This window comes from Erythrolamprus reginae, chromosome 8, assembly GCF_031021105.1.
Source record: "Erythrolamprus reginae isolate rEryReg1 chromosome 8, rEryReg1.hap1, whole genome shotgun sequence".
Classification (NCBI taxonomy): Eukaryota; Metazoa; Chordata; class Lepidosauria; order Squamata; family Dipsadidae; genus Erythrolamprus; species Erythrolamprus reginae.
In genome coordinates, this window is record NC_091957.1 from 44,311,884 (window position 1) to 44,333,918 (window position 22,035).

Genomic DNA, 22,035 nt, shown 5'->3' on the forward strand with positions numbered 1-22,035 from the left:
CTCTTTTTCCCTCTGTAAAGAGAATTATTAAGGGGGCTTGAAGCTGATTCTATGAGTAATTTAACAGTGGAAATAACTCATAGAAGAGTGACTCAGTTTGCTGATTATGTTCAAGCAGAGGTTGAATAGCCAGTTTGCTTTTGTTCTCTGCTTTAATCTGTGCTGAATAGGGAATTTTATCTATTTATCTATTTACTTGAGGTAGGGATTGATAGGTGTCAAGGACCCTTCTCATTCTGATTCCATAATCCAATCAACAGCATTGCAAAACTTGGCAAACATGCAGTATCACGCACTAAAATGATATCACAACTTGAAGGTAGCATCCCACTCACGAAATGACAAAGTGCTGAATTGAGCAGCGAGCTAATCTCAGGTTTTTGTTAGTAGATGCCAGGAAATTCTCAAGACCCTGACAAGCCCAGAAGAGCTTCAAAGGAAAACTGGAAACTCCAAAGTCCTCCCCATCCCCACCTCAGTTTCCAAGTCATGTGAGGAAAGATCAAAGCTACCGGGAGTTGCCCCAAAATCAGTAAGTAGATATCCCAACAAGTTAATTCTCTACTGCAGATTATCTCAACTGCATGTCTCCATTCTGGACTGGACAGGAGATGCAGCAGAAGACTTATTTGGAGGTTAGAAGACCTAGATGGGAGAAAGCACGCTCAAGTCCACTGCTCAAAAAAATAAAGGGAACACTCAAATAACACATCCTAGATCTGAATGAATGAAATATTCTCATTTGCACAACTATTCCATTTGCACAACAGCATGTGAAATTGATTGTCAATCAGTAGTGATGGGCGAACCCAACGGTGTTCGGGTTCGGCAAGTTTGGACAAACTTTACGCAAAATTCGGCCGAACCCGAACCGAACCCAAACTCATGTCATGAAACATGTTTATTTTTACATGAAAGGACCGCCCTTTGCTTGCAGCGTCGCTGCCGCGTCCTTTTTCGTAAAAATAACAATGTTTATTTTTACATGAAGGCCTCCCTTTGAAGGAGCTGGGGAATCCCTCCCACGAAGAGATTCCAGGGGCGGAGCTTTAAAGTCACCGGCAGGTTGCTAAGGACGCCAAGGTGATCACTTCCTGGATTCCATGGAATCCAGGAAGTGATCACCTTGGCATCCTTAGCAACCTGCCGGTGACGTCAAAGCTCCGAACGCCGAACACAACCCCGAACTTTGCCCGAAGTTTGAAAAAAATTCATGTTCGTGTTCGGCATACCGAACACCACAAAATTCAGTACGGATCCAAATTGTGCAGGTTCAGTTTCCCATCACTATCAATCAGTGTTGCTTTCTAAGTGGAAAGTTTGATTTCACAGAAGTTTGATTTACTTGGAGTTATATTGTATTGTTTAAGTGTTCCCTTTATTTTTTTTGAGCAGTATATAACCATTGGGTTCCTTGATGCTCTCTGAGCTTGCTGGTTTTCTTGTAGACGTTTCGTTACCAAACTAGTTAACGTCATCAATGCAACACCAAAGACCTTACAGTTTAATCCTGAGATGGAAATATTCTATTGTGATCCAAGCAAGGCAGAGTGGCTCAAAAAGCAATGAATGACAGAATTATATCAACTTGATGCCAGTTTTGACTCTGGATTGGCAGAAGGTCACCCTGCTTCAACCTTTCCTGGAAGAGGGAGGAGCGTCTATGGTTACATTTACTGTTGTCACCTCTTGAATCCATTACTATAATCTACTCTAGGGAGGGAGGATAACAAATAGGACAGAGTTGGAAGGGACCTTGGAAGTCTTCTAGACCAACCCCCTATTCAAGGTGGAGAGTGACCCTGTATGATTTCGGACAAGTCCAGCTTCTTCTTGAAAACTGCCAGCGATGATGGAGTACCTACAACTTCTGAAGTCAACCCATTCCTTGGATTGTTAAAATGTACCGTATTAGATCAACAAATATTTCTATCTAATAATTGAATCGACCCAACATCTAATATATGAAAGAAGAGGAGGCTGAAAAAGCAACGGTAGTCTTCAAATCCCTCTGTCTGTTATTTATTTAACATGTAGAAAGAGTGTGTTTCTGTGTGTTTGTTTGTGTTTGTGTTTTTGTATGTGTTCTTCTCTCTGCACAATCAATGTTCTTTACCTAGAACATTTGCTCTTAAGAGGAAACGAATAGGCATAATTCCAAAACAAGCACTGGACCAGGGCTGCCCATCAACATAAATAAATAATAATAATAATAAATAAAATAATAATAATAAATAAAATAAAATCATCATTTTTAAAGCTGTTGAAGTCATAGAACCTCTTTGCATTTTAATCTTGTTTTTCTTTTTTAAAGCCTTTTATCCTTCTTCTGTTATTTCTCATAATTACTCCATCTCCATTATTATTATTATTATTATTGTTGTTGTTGTTGTTGTTGTTATTGTTGTTACTATTGTTGTTGTTATTATTATTATTATTATTATTATTATTATTTTCCCCTTTTTAGAAAAAAATGGTTTTTCTTTTAGAGGAAACAATAAGGGGAAAGATATCCTTCTTTTAATTTTTTTTAAAAAAATCCAGAGATGTCAAAAGCAGCCAGTTAAATAGAAAAACAATTTTAGCTCAGATTAATCTATTTCCACATTCCTTTTCTCGCCGGCTGAATCAGCATCAGCTCAGCCACTTCCAGTTCAAACCAGATGAAACTTTGCAGCAAAACCGAGAATCAGTTTCCTCCTTGGCAGGCACCCGATCTCTCTCTCTCTCTCTCTCATACACACACACACCCTCTGCCCAAGCACTGTGACAATGTGGCCAACCACAAGAATGGGTTGCTTCAATTTTCTCTTTCCTACCTATAATCATCTTGCTTCTTATGTAATCTAAGGAACAGAGTGTCAACCAGGAGAAAATAATAAGAATTATCTCAGTTACCTGATCACTCCCCCCTCCTTCTCTCTCTCTCTCTCTCTTCTCTTTCTTTCTCTCCATCTTTCCCTCCCTTTCCCTCCCTCCCTCCCTCTCCTTCCCCCCTTTCTTCCTCACCCTCCTTCTTTTTCTCTTTCTCTCTCCCTCCCACCTTCTCTTTCCTTCCTTCTCTCTCTTTCTCTCCCCCTCTTTCTCTCTTTCACTCCATCTCCCTCTCTCCTTCCCTCTCTCTCTCTCTCTCTAACTAAGGCATACCCATGTTTCTCCAGTACTCCGTGGACTGCATTGACTGTTGATTGGTTTGTGGACCCGATTCAAAGTGTTGGTTATGACTATAAAGCCCTGCGTGGCATCAGACCAGATTACTTGCAGGACCGCCTTCTGCCGCATGAATTCCAGTGACTGGTCAGGTCCCACAGAGTCGGCCTTCTACAGGTCCTGTCAACTAGACAATGTCGCTTGGCGGGGCCTAGGAAAAGAGCCTTCTCTGTGGTGGCCCCGGCCCTCTGGAATTAGCTCCCCCTGGAGATTCATACTGCCTCCACGCTCCTCGCCTTCCATGAGAATTTGAAAACCCATCTTTGCCTCCAGGCTTGGGGTCATTAGACCCTAGTTTCCAGCCAACAAGTGTGATGTATGCTTGTTGTTTGAATGTGAATGAATGATTTTTAATGTTCCAGAGTAGTCAGTCATATTAATTGGATTGTAGATTTTGATATTGTATACTGGTTTTTGTTATGTTGTGGGCTGCTCCGAGTCCTTGGAGAGGACACAAATCTAATAAATAAATAGATGGATGGATGGATGGATGGAGAGAGAGAGAGAGAAAGATAGATAGATAGAAAGATAGATGGATGGAAAGAAAGAAAGGAAGAAAGGAAGGAAAGCAGGAAGGAAGGAAGGAAGAATGAATGAATGAATGAAAGATAGATAGATAGAAAGATAGATGGAAAGAAAGAAAGGAAGGAAGGAAGAAAGGAAAGAAAGAAGGAAGGAAGGAAGAATGAAAGAAAGAAAGAAAGATAGATACATAGAAAGATAGATGGAAAGAAAGAAAGGAAGGAAAGAAGGAAGGAAGAATGAATGAATGAATGAATGAATGAAAGATAGATAGATAGATAGAAAGATAGATGGAAAGAAAGGAAGGAAGGAAGGAAGGAAAGAAGGAAGGAAGAATGAATGAATGAATGAAAGAAAGATAAATAGATAGAAAGATAGATAGAAAGAAAGGAAGGAAGGAAGGAAGGAAAGAAGGAAGGAAGAATGAATGAATGAAAGATAGATAGATAGATAGTTAGAAAGATAGATGGAAAGAAAGGAAGGAAGGAAGGAAGGAAGGAAAGAAGGAAGGAAGGAAGGAAGGAAGAATGAAAGGAAGAAAGAAAGAAAGAAAGAAAGAAAGAAAGAAAGAAAGAAAGAAAGAAAGAAAGAAAGAAAGAATGAGAGCTGTCCTAATTAAGGAACATTTTTAGTGCTATCTAAACAAAAAGAAGCAAAAGTTCAACATCCAAAATGACATAATTTCAACCATCGGGGTGGAGTAGCACATTTCTCCATTATTTAAGCCCAGCAAAGATCTAGTACAGGAAACAGCAGTGTGCAACCCAGACAGGGGTTACTAACGCTTCGTGCCTTTGCGCTGCTGAGGTTGCATCCACTACAGTAAGGCTGGTTGATGTTTTCACTTCTCCTGGCCTTCGTGATAATCTTCGCACGGGGAGGGGGGCTGACAGACCACAAAAGAAGGCCAAAGGTCGAGAGAAACCCTGTTTGTTGGCGGTTTCATGTCAGAGAGACTTTAGGAAGTGAAACACACCATTCTCGTTGTTGTGTACCTGTCTGGCTACAAACGTTAAGTCTGCATTTCAGCTCATAAACATGATATTTTTGCAGGTCTCACCTTTCCCACAGAACGGGAGTCTTTAAAAGTCTATCCAGATTTCAAACGCTGCCAATTTCTACTTTTGGGACCCTTCCCCCACCCACTTTCAATTGGACAGAGCAAAAACCAGATCTCCTTTTCCCCCCAACCTGGGGTGGTCCCAAGTAGCTGGCCAGAGGTTCAATCTGCCTAAGATTTCTTAACCCAAGAGGTCACTTTATTTTATTTTGCTGCTTTCTCTCTTTCTCTCTCTCCCCCTCCATCTCCCTCTCTCCTTCCCCATCTCTCTTTTTCTTTCTTTCTTTCTCTCCCTCTCTCCTTTCCCCTTTCTCTTTCCCCCTTTCTCTCTCCTCTCCATCTCCCTTTCCTCTCTTCTTCCCTGTCTCTCTCTTTCTCTTTCCACCTCTTTCTCTCTCCCACTCCATCTCACTTTCCTCTCTCCTTCCCCCCTCTCTCTTTCTTTCTCCCTCTTTCTCTCTCCACCTCCACCTCCCTCTCTCCTTCCCCCTTTCTCTTTCCCCCTTTCTCTCTCCCCTCCATCTCCCTTTCCTCTCTTCTTCCCCCTCTCTCTTTCTCTTTCTCCCTCTTTCCCTCTCCCACTCCATCTCGCTTTCCTCTCTCCTTCCCACCTCTCTCTTTCTTTCTCCCTCTTTCTCCACCTCCATCTCCCTCTCCTTCCCCTTTCTCTTTCCCCCTTTCTCTCTCCTCTCCATCTCCCTTTCCTCTCTTCTTCCCTCTCTCTCTTTCTCTTTCCACCTCTTTCTCTCTCCCACTCCATCTCCCTCTCTCCTTCCTCCTCTTTCTTTCTTTCTTTCTTTTTCTCTCTCTCCTTCCCTCTCTCTTCCCCTCTCTTTTTCTCTCCCCTCCATCTCCCTTTCCCTCTCTCCTTCCCCCTTTCTTTCTCTTTCTCCTCTCCATCTCCCTCTCATCTCTTCTACCCCCTCTCTCTTTCTCTCTCACCCTCCCTCTCCTTTTCTGCTTCCCCCACTTTCTCTCCCTCTCTCTCTCTCCTCCTTCCCTCTCTCATTCTCCCTCCCTCCCTTTCTCTTTGCAGTTAACTTTCTGAGTGGTCTCATGATAGGGTTGGAAGGAACCTTGTCCAGACACAACCATTGGGGTAGAAATTGGAAAATGGTGAGATCATTGTTTCCCCAAATAGTAGCACAGTTCCCTGTGGAAGTTGTTGAGGATGACCCCAAGTGAACTTTTTGAGCTGCAAGCAGTATTTTTTTTCCCCACTTAGAATTTTGTGGCGGAGATTCTCCCCAGACCGCCTAGAATGATGTAGAACCAGGTTGAGAAAGAGACTTTATTCACAAGATGGTAAAGTAAATTAATTCCACAGCCCATTTTAGCCTTCCACCAACACCCATTTGGAACCTCCGAATGGTTTACCAATAGCTCAAGCTCCACCTCTGGGCCAAGACTCCAATGCCACATAATTATACAAGAAAGTCCAGTCCCAACCTCAGATCCTGCAAACCGCCTCCTTCTGCTTTTCCCCACCACCACATTCATCCGCCCCCCAAAATCTATCCTCTCCCCGCTTCCTCCCAGCCACAGTAAAGACAGGAGCGTTTGACTCCAGAGCCCAGCTACTCAATATTGAGACCCGAATTGAGCGGGTCTTTTGAAGAACGTTGGCCAGGAGGGGGGGGAACGGACGGATCGTTGTAGGTTCCCGCAGCCAAGCCGGCAGCTCCCTCCAGATATTCCTCCGGGGGTGGGGGCTTGTTTTCCACTCCCCGCGAATCCAATTCTGACTTCCGCACCGCGCGTCATGCTCCCTCCAGGCTGTTTTGACGCGCCTCGCCTAAACGGAGGTTCCCCCAAACGACCCCTCCTGGCCAACCTAAGACCCTGGAGAACCCAACAACCCAACTCAACCCAACCCAACCCAACCGGGCCTGGCTTGGCTTGGCGAGAAAAGAGTCCCCTTCGCTTCTACCCAAGGCGCATCCAGATGCGCTCGGCTGTCCCTCGCCCACCTGCCCGAGACAACTCCCCCCTCTCCTCTCACCTCGACCCTGGGCTTGCTCTGCAGCAGGTGCTCCAGGTAGAGGTCGGAGAGCGCCGTCCTCATGCTGCTGCTGCTGTTGTCCGCGCTCCGCTCGGATTTCAGCGTCATGGTGAATTGGCGAGGAGTGCGCACGGCGCTGGCTCCGGGCTCGGCTAGCCCCGGGCGAGAGGCGATCTTCTCCGGGCGCTTCCCTTGCGCGCTTCTACCCGGCGGAGGAGCGAAAGGAGCGAGCAGCCGTGAAGCGCCGGGAAGGGAACCGGAGGAAGGAGGGCTTGGAGAGCTGGGCCCGCCCGCTCAGCCTCCAGGAGGGGCCGAATGGGAGGAGGGAAACCCCCCTCTCCAGCCTCCGCCCTCCCGTCTCCGCTGCGGCCGCTCTTTTGGCGATGGAGTTCAACCCGGGCATCGGCGGGGCATCATCGTGCAGAGGCGCAACCACGCAAGCATCAGAGGCGGATGGGCCCGCTGTCATTCCTCGCCACCGCCACCCACCCCCGGTGCAGGCCTTGCTTTGCAAAGCAGAGGGAGCTCCGGCGCGAAGAGGGGGTGCCAGGCCACAGGGAGGGGGCTCCCCTGCCAGCCACCGGGGTTCCGTGGGGCTGTGGTTTTGCTTTTTGGAAACCATGGTTTAGGGCTTCGGCGATGCCCCCCATCTCCATCAGGCTCCAAGAGGCCCCTGGACTTTCTGAGTTTTCTTTTGGAGAGCTTTTGCTTCTCATCTTAGAACAGTGATGGCGAACCTTTTTTTCCTTGGGTGCTGAAAAAGCGGGAGCATGCACTATCACCTATGCGCGAGTGCCCACACCCGTCATTCAATGCCTGGGGAGGGCAAAAACAGCTTCCCCCACCCCCCTGGAGGCCGGAAGCGGACTGTTTCCCAACTTCTGGTGGGCCCAGTAGGCTCGTGTTTCGCCCTCCCCAAGCTCCAAAGGCTTCCCTGGAGGGGGAGAGGGTAAAAACGCCCTCCCCCATCCCTCCGGAGGCTCTCTGGAAGCCAAAAACGCCCTCCCAAGCATCTGTGAGAGCCAAAAATCTGCTGACTAGCACACACATGTATGTTGGAGCTGAGCTAGGACAACAGCTTGCGTGCCAGCAAATGTGGCTCCGCATGCCACCTGTGGCACCCATGCCATAGGTTCACCATCACTGTCCTAGAAGCTTCTTCGGCTCTGACTGGATAGTAGGGAATGGAGAAACTGCTCCGGGATAATTAATGGCCAGTCCTGTGACTTGAGCTCTTGTACATGGGACCAGCAAGGCAGCTCGTAGTGGGGTTGGAAATCTATGTGAAACTTGCAAATTTGAAGCGCCTTGCTGACCGGAACGAGGTAATGATGCAAGGGTGGGCAGCACACTGGATTCGTATTAGCAGTCTGCGGGATTTAAAATTATGAATGTAGTGGTCCCTGGGGTCTAAAAGATTGGGGAACCTTGGTTTAGTGTATAGTGTGGACCCAGATTCCAGCTGGGGGGTCCTACTACCTGTCATCCTGAGATCTACCTTTGAAAAAAATATTTATTTTATTTATTAGATTTGTATGCTGCCCCTCTCTGGAGACTCGCAGCGGCATGTGATTACCAGCGTTGTTGAGAATTTGGATCATAGAAATATAGAAGACTGGTGGCAGAAAAAGACTCATGGTCCATCCAGGCTGGCCTTATATTATTTCCTGCATTTTATCTTAGGATGGTTATATGTTTATCCCAGGCACATTTAAAATCAGTTACTGTGGATTTGCCAACCACGTCTGCTGGACGTTTGTTCCAAGCATCTACTACTCTTTCAGTAAAATCATATTTTCTCACGTTGCTTCTGATCTTTCCCCCAACTAACCTCAGATTGTGCCCCCTTGTTCTTGGGTTCACTTCCCTATTCAAAACACTTCCCTCCTGAACCTTATTTCACCCTTTAAAATATTTAAATGTTTCGATCATGTCCCCCCCTTTCCCTTCTGTCCTCCAGATTATACAGATTAAGTCTTTCCTGATAAGTTTTATGCTTAAGATCTTCCAACATTTTTGCCGTCCATCTTAGGCTCTTTCAATTTGATCAATATCTTTTGTAGGTGAGGTCTCCAGAACTGGACACAGTATTATTCCAAATGTGTTCTCACTAGCGCTCTATACAGCGGGATCATAAGAGTCTTCGGAGAGGGGCGGCATACAAGTCCAACTAATAAATAAATAAATAAATAAATAAATAAATAAATAAATCTCCTTTCTGCTTGTTATACCTCTAGCTATGCAGCCAAGCGTTCTACTTGCTTGGGCTGTTTGCTTGGGCTGACCTCCAAGTAATCTGGAGTTTTGCAATCACTCTGCAGTAATCCCAAGACTGCACAATTCCACCACACGCCTATTGTGCCCATCTAGCAGAACGCTTGGAGCAAAGCCATAACCACAGCACCTGGGGTGGAATAATAACCTAACAATAAATACCAGATCTTTACGATCTTTCAGAAGCTGGTGTTTTGTCTTCTTCCCCAGCTAAAAGCAGGGTAGAAGAGCAGGTTTATGTTGACTGTTGTTCAATGTCCTTGGCTTTGGTTTAAAGCAGGGGGTGGTCCAACCTGAACGACTTTCACACTTGTGGAGTTTAACTCCCAGAATTCCCCATCCAGCATGGGAAATTAATTCTGGGAATTCCAAGTCCAGACGTCTTAAAATGGAATGAGTTTGGGACCTTGGCAGGTTTCAAAATAAACAAACAGCAGACAACGAAAACAGACTAACTATCCTGGGTCTTGAAAGCCTAGAACTACGGCGCCTAAAACACGATTTGAGTATTGCCCACAAGATCATATGCTGCAACGTCCTTCCGGTCAACAACTACTTCAGCTTCAACCGCAACAACACAAGAGCACACAACAGATTCAAACTTAATATTAACCGCTCCAAACTTGACTGTAAAAAATATGACTTTAACAATCGAGTTGTCGAAGCATGGAACTCATTACCAGACTCAATAGTGTCAACTCCCAACCCCCATCATTTTTCCCTTAAACTCTCCACGATTGACCTCTCCAGGTTCCTAAGAGGCCAGTAAAGGGCGTATATAAGTGCACTGATGTGCCTATTGTCCCCTGTCCAATTGTCTTTCCTTATCTCATATATCATATATATTCTCTCCTTATCTACCTATCTATCTATCTATCTATCTATCTATCTATCTATCTAATATATATCCTCTCCATATCTCTTATATCATATATATTCTCTTCTTTTTTACTTTCTATCTTTATATATATTACTTAATGTCTATTCTCTTCCATATGTATTGTATATTGGACAAAGAATACATAAATAAAAATAAATAAATAAATAAAATCAATAAACATATTTGGAAGAGAAACATCAAGAGATATGTCCCTTGACCTTTTAGAATTCTTTGACTTAAACCCAACTAACAAATCATTTCCAGAACTGTAGGATGAGAAGAGAGAAAGGAAAGAAGGGATGGGAAGGGAAGGACAAAGGAAGGAAAAAGGAAAAGGACTAAGAAGATGTCCTTTCAGGTCATCTATTGACTACAAAGTCGGGTTTCAGGGTCGAGAAAAAGGTGAACTATTTAGGAGTGATGTTGACAAACACAAACATAAAACTGTTTGAAGATAACTACATTCCTCCGTGGAGGCATATTAAACAGGATTTACAAAGGTGGTATAAATTGCTCTTATTGCTACTGGGAAGAATCTTGTTAATTAAAATGAGTGTTTTACCAAAGATGCGTTTTTTAAATTAAAAAATCCAGATGTTACCAATAATTAACATCTGATAACCCACTTAAACAATGGCAGAAGGATACTTCTAGGTTTATTTGGCAAGGGGGAAAACCCTAGAATTAGTTAAAATTGTCAAAATCGGACCCCTCTGATTTAAAGCGAACATTTGTCACTTGTAACCCCAACTTGGGTCATTTGTAAGCTTCAGCTTATGGCTTAGCACCTTCTGTGGACCTGGCCAACTGTAGTTTATTTAGAATCATGGTTAAGTAAACTGTTCCTTAGTCACCAGCTATGAAAAGCCACCGTGGTTTGTTTTGTAAGTCGCAGACCCTCCTTAAGAACAAAGAACAGATGTTTGATATCTGTAACTCATCCATCTTTCTCTCGTGAATGAATATTCCATGGGAAACAAAACCATTGGAATGGCAGACCGAATCTGAGCTGCCTTGTGAAAATCCCCACAAAGGAATTAAGGGCAATTGCGCAATGAAATAATTGCTTGGAGATCTTTGTGAAACTGATGCAACTACAGCTGTTGTTTCACAGCTGAGAGATTTACATGCCTGTAATCCTGAAGGAAACCTAATGGGGAAAACAACAACAACAGAAACAACCACAAAGCCCACACTGGAATTGCTGTGGGTTGCGTTGTAAAATCCCAGTTTTTCAAGACCTTGCAAATGAAGCTTTGCCTTTGACTGGCCCGTTCTTCAACTATGGGGATCAAGTTGATTACTGTTCCAGGGTTACTTTTATTCAAACTGCATTACAGTACTTTCATTCTGAGATAATAGCAAAGGTTGGTCTGTTTGCGAAGTTATCAAACAAGGTTGTAGACGGTGAACCAAAGACTTTCCTGGAATTTATAGAACCACATTCTGCACCTTGAAAAATCATGGGGAGGTGGACCAGCAAAACCCTGATTCCTTTAAGAAGCTGTATTTCAGTCCAGAAGAACACTGAAAAGAAACAAAAATATAAATAAGGATTTGAATAACTTTTAGCTCCCCTTGGGAAATGCCTCTGCATTTTCTTAGCTGCGTTTTGGATTTATTTATTTATTTTGCTATTGCTTAATTCTAAGCAGTGGAATTGGGGAGTATAAGATGCATTTTTGACTCAAACTCAACCCCGATAAGACGGAGTGGCTGTGGGTTTTGCCTCCCAAGGACAATTCCATCTGCCCGTCCATCACCCTGGGGGGAGAATCACTAACCCCCTCAGAGAAGGTCCGCAACTTGGGCGTCCTCCTCGATCCACAGCTCACATTAGAGAAACATCTTTCAGCTGTGGCGAGGGGGGCGTTTGCCCAGGTTTGCCTGGTGCACCAGTTGCAGCCCTATTTGGACCGGGAGTCACTGCTCACAGTCACTCACGCCCTCATCACCTCGAGGTTCAACTACTGTAACGCTCTCTACATGGGGCTACCTTTGAAAAGTGTTCGGAAACTTCAGATTGTGCAGAATGCAGCTGTGAGAGCAATCATGGGCTTTCCCAAAAATGCCCATGTCACATCAACACTCCGCAGTCTGCACTGGTTGCCGATCAGTTTCCGGTCACAATTCAAAGTGTTGGTTATGACCTATAAAGCCCTTCATGGCACCGGACCAGAATATCTCCGGGACCGCCTTCTGCCGCACGAATCCCAGTAACCGGTTAGGTCCCACAGAGTTGGCCTTCTCCGGGTCCTGTCGACTAAACAATGTCGTTTGGCAGGACCCAGGGGAAGAGCCTTCTCTGTGGTGGCCCCGACCCTTTGGAACCAACTCCCCCCAGATATCAGAGTTGCCCCCACCCTCCTTGCCTTTCGTAAGCTCCTTAAAACCCACCTCTGTCATCAGGCATGGGGGAATTGAGACTTTCCCTTCCCCCTAGGCTTATAAAATTTATGCATGGTATGTTAGTATGTATGATTGGTTTCTAAATTGGGGTTTTAAATTAACTTAAATATTAGATTTGTTTATATTGTATTATTGTTGCTGTTAGCCGCCCCGAGTCTGTGGAGAGGGGCGGCATACAAATCTGATTAATAAATAAATAAATAAATCCCCCCCCCCCCGCTAAAAGAGAGTGGAAATGTTGGTGCATCTTATACACCAGCCCATCTTATAGTCCAAAAATTACAGTGTGTGTATTCCCAGTAAAGATGTGGCTACCTGATGAGGGCAAATAAGCCCAAATTAGACCTATTGTAGTCTTCCTTCCTTTTCATTTTCAGCAAAAATATGTTATACTTATAGATTATAGTTGTCGGCTATAATAAAACTCATCTGCCTTGGAATATGGTGCCTGGTGAGGCCGAGAGGCAAAAAGGAGAGCAGTATGCTCCTTCTATATACCAGGGTGATTCGACAAAAAAATCACACATAACTCTTCCCTGGCACAAGTTGATACAGGACGTGAGCCTGTAGCCTAGAGGCTAAGGCCACTGCCTTATAAGGCAGAGCCCTAGGTTCAAATTCCCAGTAAGGGTGTGACTACCTGATGAAGGCAAATGAAATAGATCTATAGTAGTCTCCCTTCCTTTTCATTATCAGCAAAAATATGTTTCACACACAAAAACACACGTGTGTGTGTTTGTGTGTGCATATAAATATATGTAGTCTAGAGGCTAAGGGCACTGCCTTACAAGGCAGAAGCTGCAGGTTCAAATCCCAGTAAGGATGTGGCTGGCTGACGAGAACAAATAAGCTCAAAATAGATTTCATTTATTATTATTACTCATTTCATTTCATTTATTAGATTTGTATGCCGCCCCTCTCCGCAGACTCGGATCTATACTAGTCTCCCTTCTTTTTCATTATCCGCAAAAATATGTTACACTTATAGATTATAGTTGTCGGCTATAAAAGTTTATCTGCCTTGGGATATGGTTCCTAGTGGGGCCGCTCCCTCCCCTATTTGGGTACACCAGGGTGACTTGACAAAAAAAAATCACACACACACAAACACACAAAGATTTTCAGCCACCTTTTCTTGTCCTTTTAGCTTTCTCTTTTCCTCTTTCTCACTCTATATTAGTCTGTGATTATTTTTTTTTTAAAAAACTTTGAATAAAATTATATGCTAAATGAAGGAAGAGTGGGTTGTTGATGGTGTTTGGCCTCTTTCAAATCTATTGCTGACATGTAATAGCACAGAAAGCATTGAGACCAAGCCTGGTGTGCGTTTATCAAGCTCCCTGGTAGTCTTGTTGACACTGGAGATGTTATGTCTTGTCGCCTGTCTCCTGGAATTTTTAGAGATACGTTTTCAAGCCAGCTTTCAGCTGAGCGAACTTTCCTCTTGGGTATCGTTGGGCTATTTAAATCTGCCCACTGGAAAAGCCAGCTCGACTCGCCCTTCCCCCTTTATTTTCTGAAGACGTCTGACTTCTTGCTCAATGAGACGGTATAATTGAGGAAGGTCAAGCTGGGCCATTTGAGAACAGCTGAGTTATTACATGCCCAGCTTGGAGAAACATTTGTGTTTCGGCGCAACTGAACACTCCAGCAAGGAGTGGCGTGATGACACCCTTAAAGCAGACTCTGGAGCACGGGGCAGACCTTACTCAGCAGAGTAGACAGGAGTTGCTACAGTTTGCAGGAAAGGAAGGTTGCAATTTTCTACAATCGGTTACCTTCCTATTGTGGGACTGTACCAGTGATGGCGAGCCTTTTTTCCCTCCAGGTGACAAAAGTGTGCATGCACGCACTGTTGGGTATGTGCAAGTGTCCACACCCATAATGCAATGCCCCTCCCACACATCCCACCCCTTACACATGCTAGCGTGACCCACCGAGTATGCGAGAGTGATCCCACCTCCTGTTTTGGCTTCACATCCCAAAACAGCAGTGGGAGGTGGGGGGAAGCCGCTTCCCCCAAAACACAGCTGGGAGATGTCGTGGTTAGCTCTGGCCCAGCTCCTGCCCCAAGGACTGTGGATGTGGGGGAGACATCCACATGCTGCAGGCCTGGTTTGCCCCCGGTGGAATCTGATGATGAAGGCTCCTCTGACCAAGAAGACATGAGTGACAGAGAGGAGGAGAGTGGGGCAGACAGCTCAGAAGGAGATCAATTCTCTAGCTCCTCCTTGGATTCAGAACAAGAGTTAATGATACAGCCACGCATGAGGAGAGCAATGCATAGGCAGCAACAACTGAGAGATTATTATCAAAGAACATGAGGCCACCTGTGGTTGGGTGGGGTTGTGGTAATTAGTGAGGCTGCTATAAATAGCAGCCTGTGGGTTTGGCCATTGTGGAGGATTATCTGATCGTTTGTTGTGTTTCGTGACTGCTTTACTGACTTTGACTTTTTGTGTGCTGATTTTTCCCTGCTTTGAAACTAAACCAGAGCAAAGTGTGTTTCACTTTGTGAAAAAAGGACTGTGAATTGCCTCACAGCTGCAAGCTAAGTATCACAGGACTGATAAGGGACTTGTACAAATTACCAGTTTGTTTGGAGACGAGTGCTCTTTGCTATAGCAAAAGAGGACTTAGTTTAAGTGAATTTTCATTATAAAGAACATTGTTTTGAATTTTCAAATGTGTGTGTGTCTGAAATTTGTACCTGTGAATTTTTGGGAGGATTCTACCAGAGAGCCCGACAGAACAGGAGGGGGGAAGCTTCCCATCCCCAAACAGAGCTGGGGGGGGTGAAGCCTCTTTCCCCAAAACCAAACTGGAAGGGGGGAAGCTTCCCATCCCAAAATGGGGCTGGGATGGGGTGAAGCTTCTTTCCCCAAAACATAGCTGGCCGGCGGAAGTCCAGACTCATGCGCAGTGGAGCTGCACTGGTCAACGGCTTGCGTGCCTGCAGAGAGGGCTCTGCATGCCACTTGTGGCCTATATACCATAGGTTCGCCATCACGGGACTATACAGTTTCCACGGTGGCTAGAAGTAGTGCAGAATCTGGAGAGCAATTAGGGAAACCTTGATATAAATAGATGGAGGCCATACATGAAAGATAAGAGCCACGTGTGAAAGTGATGAAACTGATTTATTCCTAAAAACCGATGCACGGGAATCTTTTTAGCATGAGATTTCACTTCTGCGCATGTGCAGCAAGTGAAATCTTGTGCCAGGATGCCTGCGTGCGTGAGATTTTGACATCTTTTGCAGATGTTTTTGCTCCTGTGCATGCGTAGAAGCAAAAAATGGCCAAACTCTCGCTTGCGTGAGCATCCTCACACAAGATTTCGTTTGCTGCGCATACGCAGAAGCCAAATCTCATGTGGGGGATGCATATGTGTGCATTGGGGATGCTCAGCTGCATGAGCCTCCTAGAATTTCCTACTGGGACAGAGCACATGACTGCAACAACTGCTGCCCACCACTGGCTTGAGGTTAGATAAAGGTTAGTGGAATTCAAGGGTGGTTGGACTTAGTTCACTTGTGGCGACATTGAGATTCTAGGCTGATTCCTCTCTTAACTCCACCCTCATGTTCCACCACTCCTTTTCCTACAATGGTTATTTCTTCGTGGCTTTATAGGAATTTCATCGAACCTATTATGGGTGACACGACACCTAACTTTTCATTTTCTTGTAGAACTTCACCCTTCCTTCCAAAGTTTGAGACATGGAGCAAATTACAATTTCCCCAGAAATGACTATCACCATACAACTCACTTACGTGGCACAGCAAAGAAGAAACATGACCACAAAAATGACAGGGAAGGCATAGAGGGCACCCCTAGGGAAGGAGTGGGAGACGTGAGCCCACAGATCATCCATGTATTCTGACAGCCAGGACCGACGGACACCTATGGAGTCAAGCGAAAAGATCCCTCAGGTTCTGAAACAAAATTGCATCAGTTCACCTGATATTATTTTATTATTTTGTTATTTTGTTATTTTGTTATTTTGTTATTTTGCTATTTTGCTATTGTATTATTGTATTATTGTATTATTGTATTATTGTATTATTGTATTATTGTATTATTGTATTATTGTATTATTGTATTATTGTATTATTGTATTATTGTATTATTGTATTATTGTATTATTGTATTATTGTATTATTGTATTATTGTATTATTGTATTATTGTATTATTGTATTATTGTATTATTGTATTATTTGTTTGTATGTTTGTTTATTATTTATTTATTTGTTTGTTTATTTATATTAATTAATTAATTAATTTTTTTATTTGATCAGATTTGTATGCTGCCCTTCTCCTGGACTCTCACAACAAAGAATATAGTACATAAAGAAATCTAATATTTAAACATACTAAAAATCTCGCTACTGAAAAAACATTCAAATCTAATTTAAATTGATTCTAAAAACACCTACCCATTAAAAAAAACCCAGACATCCACATTCATCCTAATTATTCTTCATTTATGGGCCGGGGGTATTTAAAGTTCTTAGTGCCCTCAGGCTTGTCGACAGAGATGTTTTTTCAGAGCTTTGCGAAAAACTAGGAGGGTGGGGGCAGTAAAAATCTCTCGGGGGAATTGATTCCAGAGGGCCGGGGCCACCACAGAGAAGGCTCTTCCCTTAGGTCCTGCCAAGCAACATTGTCTAGCTGACGGAACCTGGAGAAGGCCGACTCTGTGGGATCTGATTGGTCGCTGGGATACATGAGGTGGAAGGCAATCCCATAGATAATCTGGTCCCATTTGGCAGAATGAACATAAAATACCTTTTTCATCCTGCTAGGCGAAAAACTGAGGATAAACACCCTAACCGCTGTTTATAAAAGGCCATTTTTGCCTTATTTCTAAATCTTATCCTGTAAAAAAGGCAGAAAACATCCAGATGACAAATCATTGTGAGAGAAAAGAAAAACAGGAGATAGGCAGGCATGAAACGACCTTATTAATTATACTTAGATCGTGCAGAATGCAGCTGCGAGAGCAGTCATGGGCTTCCCTAGGTATGCCCATGTTACACCAACACTCCGCAGTCTGCATTGGTTGCCGATCAATTTCCGGTCACAATTCAAAGTGTTGGTTATGACGTATAAAGCCCTTCATGGCATCGGACCAGAATATCCCCGGGACTGCCTTCTGCCGCACGAATCCCAGCGACCGGTTAGGTCCCACAGAGTTGGCCTTCTCCGGGTCCCGTCGACTAAACAATATCGTTTGGCGGGACCCAGGAGAAGAGCCTTCTCTGTGGTGGCCCTGACCCTCTGGAACCAGCTCCCCCCAGATATCAGAGTTGCACCCACCCTCCTTGCCTTTCGCAAGCTCCTTAAAACCCACCTCTGTCGTCAGGCATGGGGGAATTGAATTTTTCCCTTCCCCCTAGGCTTATAGAATTTATACATGGTATGCTTGTATGTATGAGTGGTTCTTTAAATTGGGGTTTTAAAGATTATTTTTAATATTAGATTTGTTCACATTGTCTTTTTTATTGTTGTTAGCCGTCCTGAGTCTTCGGGGAGGGGCGGCATACAAATCTAATAAATACAAATACTTAATTGGTCAATGTAACTTTCGTTCCGTTTAACCCCAAATGTTACCAACTTTAAAATGTGTAGACACCAACTGCCAAAATGGTGGCTGGAGAATTTTGGGAATCACAGTCCACATTTTTTAAAAGTTGTCAGGTTTGTAAAAAACACCAATGGCTTCTCTCCCCTGCCAGGCATAATAATCACTTTTATGTTTTCACTAAATCATTTTCACTGCAGATTCTGAAACGGTTTGTCTAAACTTTGACCAATTAAAATACTGTACTAGAAACCAGACAGTTGGCTTAATTAGATGTGCTAAGCAGTTTCACTTTCCTTATGAAACATAATTTCAGAATACATCCTCCTTTTATAAACATCAACTTTTCTGCATTTTAGAGGGGCAAAAGGTTTCTCACCCATCTTTTGTAAGTACAGTGATCTCTCGGTTAGCGCGGGGGTTACGTTCCAAGACCTCCCGCGCTAACCGATTTCCGCGTTATATTGGATGCGGAAGTAAAACCACCATCTGCGCATGTGCGCCATTTTTTTCATGGCCGCACATGCGCAGATGGTGGAGTTTGCGTGTGGGCGGCGGGGAAGACCAAGGGAAGATTCCTTCAGCCGCCCAACAGCTGATCTGCTCCGCAGCGCGGAAGCAGCGAGGAGCCGAAGATGGGGTAAAGGCAAAGGGGAAACCCCATCTTCGGCTCCTCGCTGCTGCCGCGCTGCGGAGCGGATCAGGTGTTGGGCGGCTGAAGGAACCTTCCCTTGGTCTTCCCGCTTGCCGCTTGCCAGTCCACACACGCCCCCCTGGATGAGCCGGCCACAGGGGCGAGGGGTGGGGATGAAGGGGCAGGACTTCCCGGGCGGAAGGCGTGCTCGGCTCTGCCGCTCCAGCCGCTTTCGGCCGAGCCTCCCCGGCCAAGCAGCCAGGGAAGTCGAGCCAGGCGTGGCGGCGGCAGCGCTGCTTCTCCGGTCGCCCGGTCCTCTCCTGCCTCCTGCGCCGATGTTCCCCGCTGCGACGGAAGGCAGTCGCTTGGCTAGGGAGGCTCGGCCGAAAGGGGCTGGAGCGGCAGAGCCGAGCACGCCTTCCGCCCGGGAAGTCCTGCCCCTTCATCCCCACCCCTCGCCCCTGTGGTCGGCGGGGATGAAAGGGCAGGACTCCCTGGGTGGAAGGCATGCTCGGCTCTGCCGCTCCAGCCGCTTTCGGCCGAACCTCCCTAGCCAAGCAACTGCCTTCCGTCGCAGCGGGGAACATCGGCGCAGGAGGCAGGAGAGGACCGGGCGACCGGAGAAGCAGCGCTGCCGCCGCCACGCCTGGCTCGACTTCCCTGGCTGCTTGGCCGGGGAGGCTCGGCCGAAAGCGGCTGGAGCGGCAGAGCCGAGCACGCCTTCCACCCAGGGAGTCCTGCCCTTTCATCCCCGCCGACCACAGGGGCGAGGGGTGGGGATGAAGGGGCAGGACTTCCCGGGCGGAAGGCGTGCTCGGCTCTGTCAGTCGTAGCGCTGGCTGTCAACTTTTCTTTTTAGCACTGGGGAGGCAAGTCAGCTCCTGCCCAGTTTTAAAAAGAAAAGTTGACAGCCAGCGATTGTTCCGCTGCCGCCAGCATGGCCTGGCTGGCAGCGGAAGATGTAACGGAGCCCACGGGGGATTCGCCTTCCTCCCACCTGCAGCCGAGACTGATTGTGGGCTCCTTCGCAACCTCGGAGAGCTTCCGGGGCATGAAAGCTCACGAAAACCAGGAAGCTCTCCGAGGTTGCGAAGGAGCCCACGATCAGTCGGCTGCCAGCGGGAGGAAAGCGAATGCCACGGGGCTGGGCTCGGCTCCCCCCTCGGCTCCCCCCCTTACCAGCCCCGCCGCGGAAGGCTCCATTCTGTTCCCTGCCGGCCCGATTGAGCGGCCGGCGGTCTCCATTCAGGGAACAGAATAAAAAAAAATTTATTTTTTAATATTTTATTTTTTTAAATAATATTTTTTGAAAAACCGCGTTGCAGCGTTTCGCGCTAATCGAGAACGCGCAAGTCGAGGGACCACTGTAATGCAATGCCCAAATCCCTTTCAGTGTGTAGGTGTGTATTTATGTCACTTGTATACTGCTGAACCAAGAACAAACTTGAATGACAATTTATTGTACCTCAGTCGCAATAATATAAAAACTTATATTTAGAACAAACTGTTCTTTGTGTAGCCTCCTCAAGAGGTTGCTGGAAGGAAGGGGCAGAATCAAGGGAAAGTGATGAAAAATGTATGAGCAGAAATGAATTGGACAAACAATTTTGAAGAATATGTGTTATAAGATGGTTGTTGTTGTTATTTTGTCAGTAAAACACAGCAAATGAGATCACTATGCTGGATTTCGTATTTCATCACCAGTCAGGCGCTTCCCAAGCACCTAAGACTGCGTGATGTAGCAGCAAATTATGTTTGCTGATCCCAGTAAAGCGGCCTTTTGCAATTGACAGATGGAGATATTGTCAATTCCGATGGTTTTCAAATGTCCGCGGAGATCCTTTGGTACTGCGCCCAGCGTGCCAAGTACCACTGGGGCCACTTTCATGGGCTTATGCCAGAGTCGTTGCAGCTCGATTTTTAGATCTTCGTATTTCACTAATTTCTCTAGCTGCTTCTCCTCAATTCTGCTGTCTCCTGGGATTGCAATGTCGATGATCCATACTTTCTTTTTCTCCACGATCACAATGTCTGGTGTGTTATGCTTCAGAATTCGGTCAGTCTGAAGTCGGAAGTCCCACAGTAGTTTTGCTTGCTCATTTTCGACCACTTTTTCAGGCTTATGATCCCACCAGTTCTTTGCCACTGGTAAATGGTAGTTCCGGCACAAGTTCCAGTGGATCATCTGTGCCACAGCATCATGTCTATGCTTGTAGTCAGTCTGTGCGATCTTTTTGCAGCAGCTGAGTATGTGATCGATTGTTTCATCTGTTTCTTTACAGAGTCTGCACTTTTGATCGTCTGTTGATTTTTCAATTCTGGCTTTGACAGCATTTGTTCTAATGGCCTGTTCTTGTGCCACCAGTATTAGTCCTTCTGTCTCCTTTTTGAGTGTTCCACTTGTAAGCCATGACCAGGTCTTTTCTTTATCCACTTTGCCTTCAATCTTCTCCAAGAACTGTCCATGAAGTTGTTGTTGTTGTTGTTGTTGTTGTTGTTATTATTATTATTATTATTATTTAGATTTCTATGCTGCCCTTCTCAAAGTGATTCAGGGCGGCGATGTATATAAACATTTAATTATCAAAAGTCTTTTGACTTTTGATATTTGCTAATCTGGGGAGAGAATATTGGGTTCAGTTGACCATAATTTAGCCGGAATAATTTTAATTTTCTTAAACTTTTATCCAGTTTAAAGAGTTGCAGATTAACAGGGTTGCAAGGGACCTTGTAGGTCATCTAGTCCAATCCCCCGCCAAGCAGACCCTACAGCATTTTTGACAGATCTGCCAGTCAATTATCTTCTTGAAAGCTTCCAATGATGAAGCTCTCACAATTTCCTTCCATGTGAGGCCATTCCACCCAGCTATCATGTGGCTATTTTAAAAACGTACATCAAGGACCAAGAAGATACGAAGTACTATGAAATATGGAGAGAATTCTATGAATGGTTTGACAAAAGGGGAGAAAAGGAAGCTATATAAAAGATTTGTCAATAAGTTTAAAAGGGTTTTAAAATTATTAGATTTACTTAAGAATTTTGTAATAACTGACCATATGTGAGAGTTATGAATTTTTTAGCTTAAAATTGTAATTGGATTGGTGGGTATTGGATTTGCTATTATGCATTGTTTTTACTTTGTTGTGAGCCGCCCCGAGTTTGCGGAGAAGGGCGGCATATAAATCCAATAAATCTAATCTAATCTAATCTAGATAGGGGGGAAAAAGGATTGAATACTTGAAATTTGGTTATACTTATATCCGCTGGTAGTATTCACCGTATGATAAACCAATGAGTTTAAACTAAGCTGTCAATAAGACAGTGGGTGGGTTATTTATTTATAGAAACATAGAAGACTGACGGCAGAAAAAGACCTCATGGTCCATCTAGTCTGCCCTTATACTATTCCCTGTATTTTATCTTACAGTGGATATATGTTTATCCCAGGCAGGTTTA

At 44.9% G+C, this 22,035-nt stretch overlaps 1 protein-coding gene across 1 annotated transcript in view; it reads right to left on the bottom strand.

Annotated features, from left to right (window-relative positions):
- The window catches only part of MPP1 (MAGUK p55 scaffold protein 1), a 48,513-nt gene extending 41,226 nt beyond the window's left edge, over window positions 1-7,287 (bottom strand). The window contains exon 1 of the mRNA XM_070759807.1: window positions 6,795-7,287. Coding sequence (XP_070615908.1) covers window positions 6,795-6,902 — 108 coding nt within the window. The 5' untranslated portion in view covers window positions 6,903-7,287. The remainder of the gene's footprint in view (window positions 1-6,794) is intronic.
- Window positions 7,288-22,035: the final 14,748 nt, after the last annotated feature.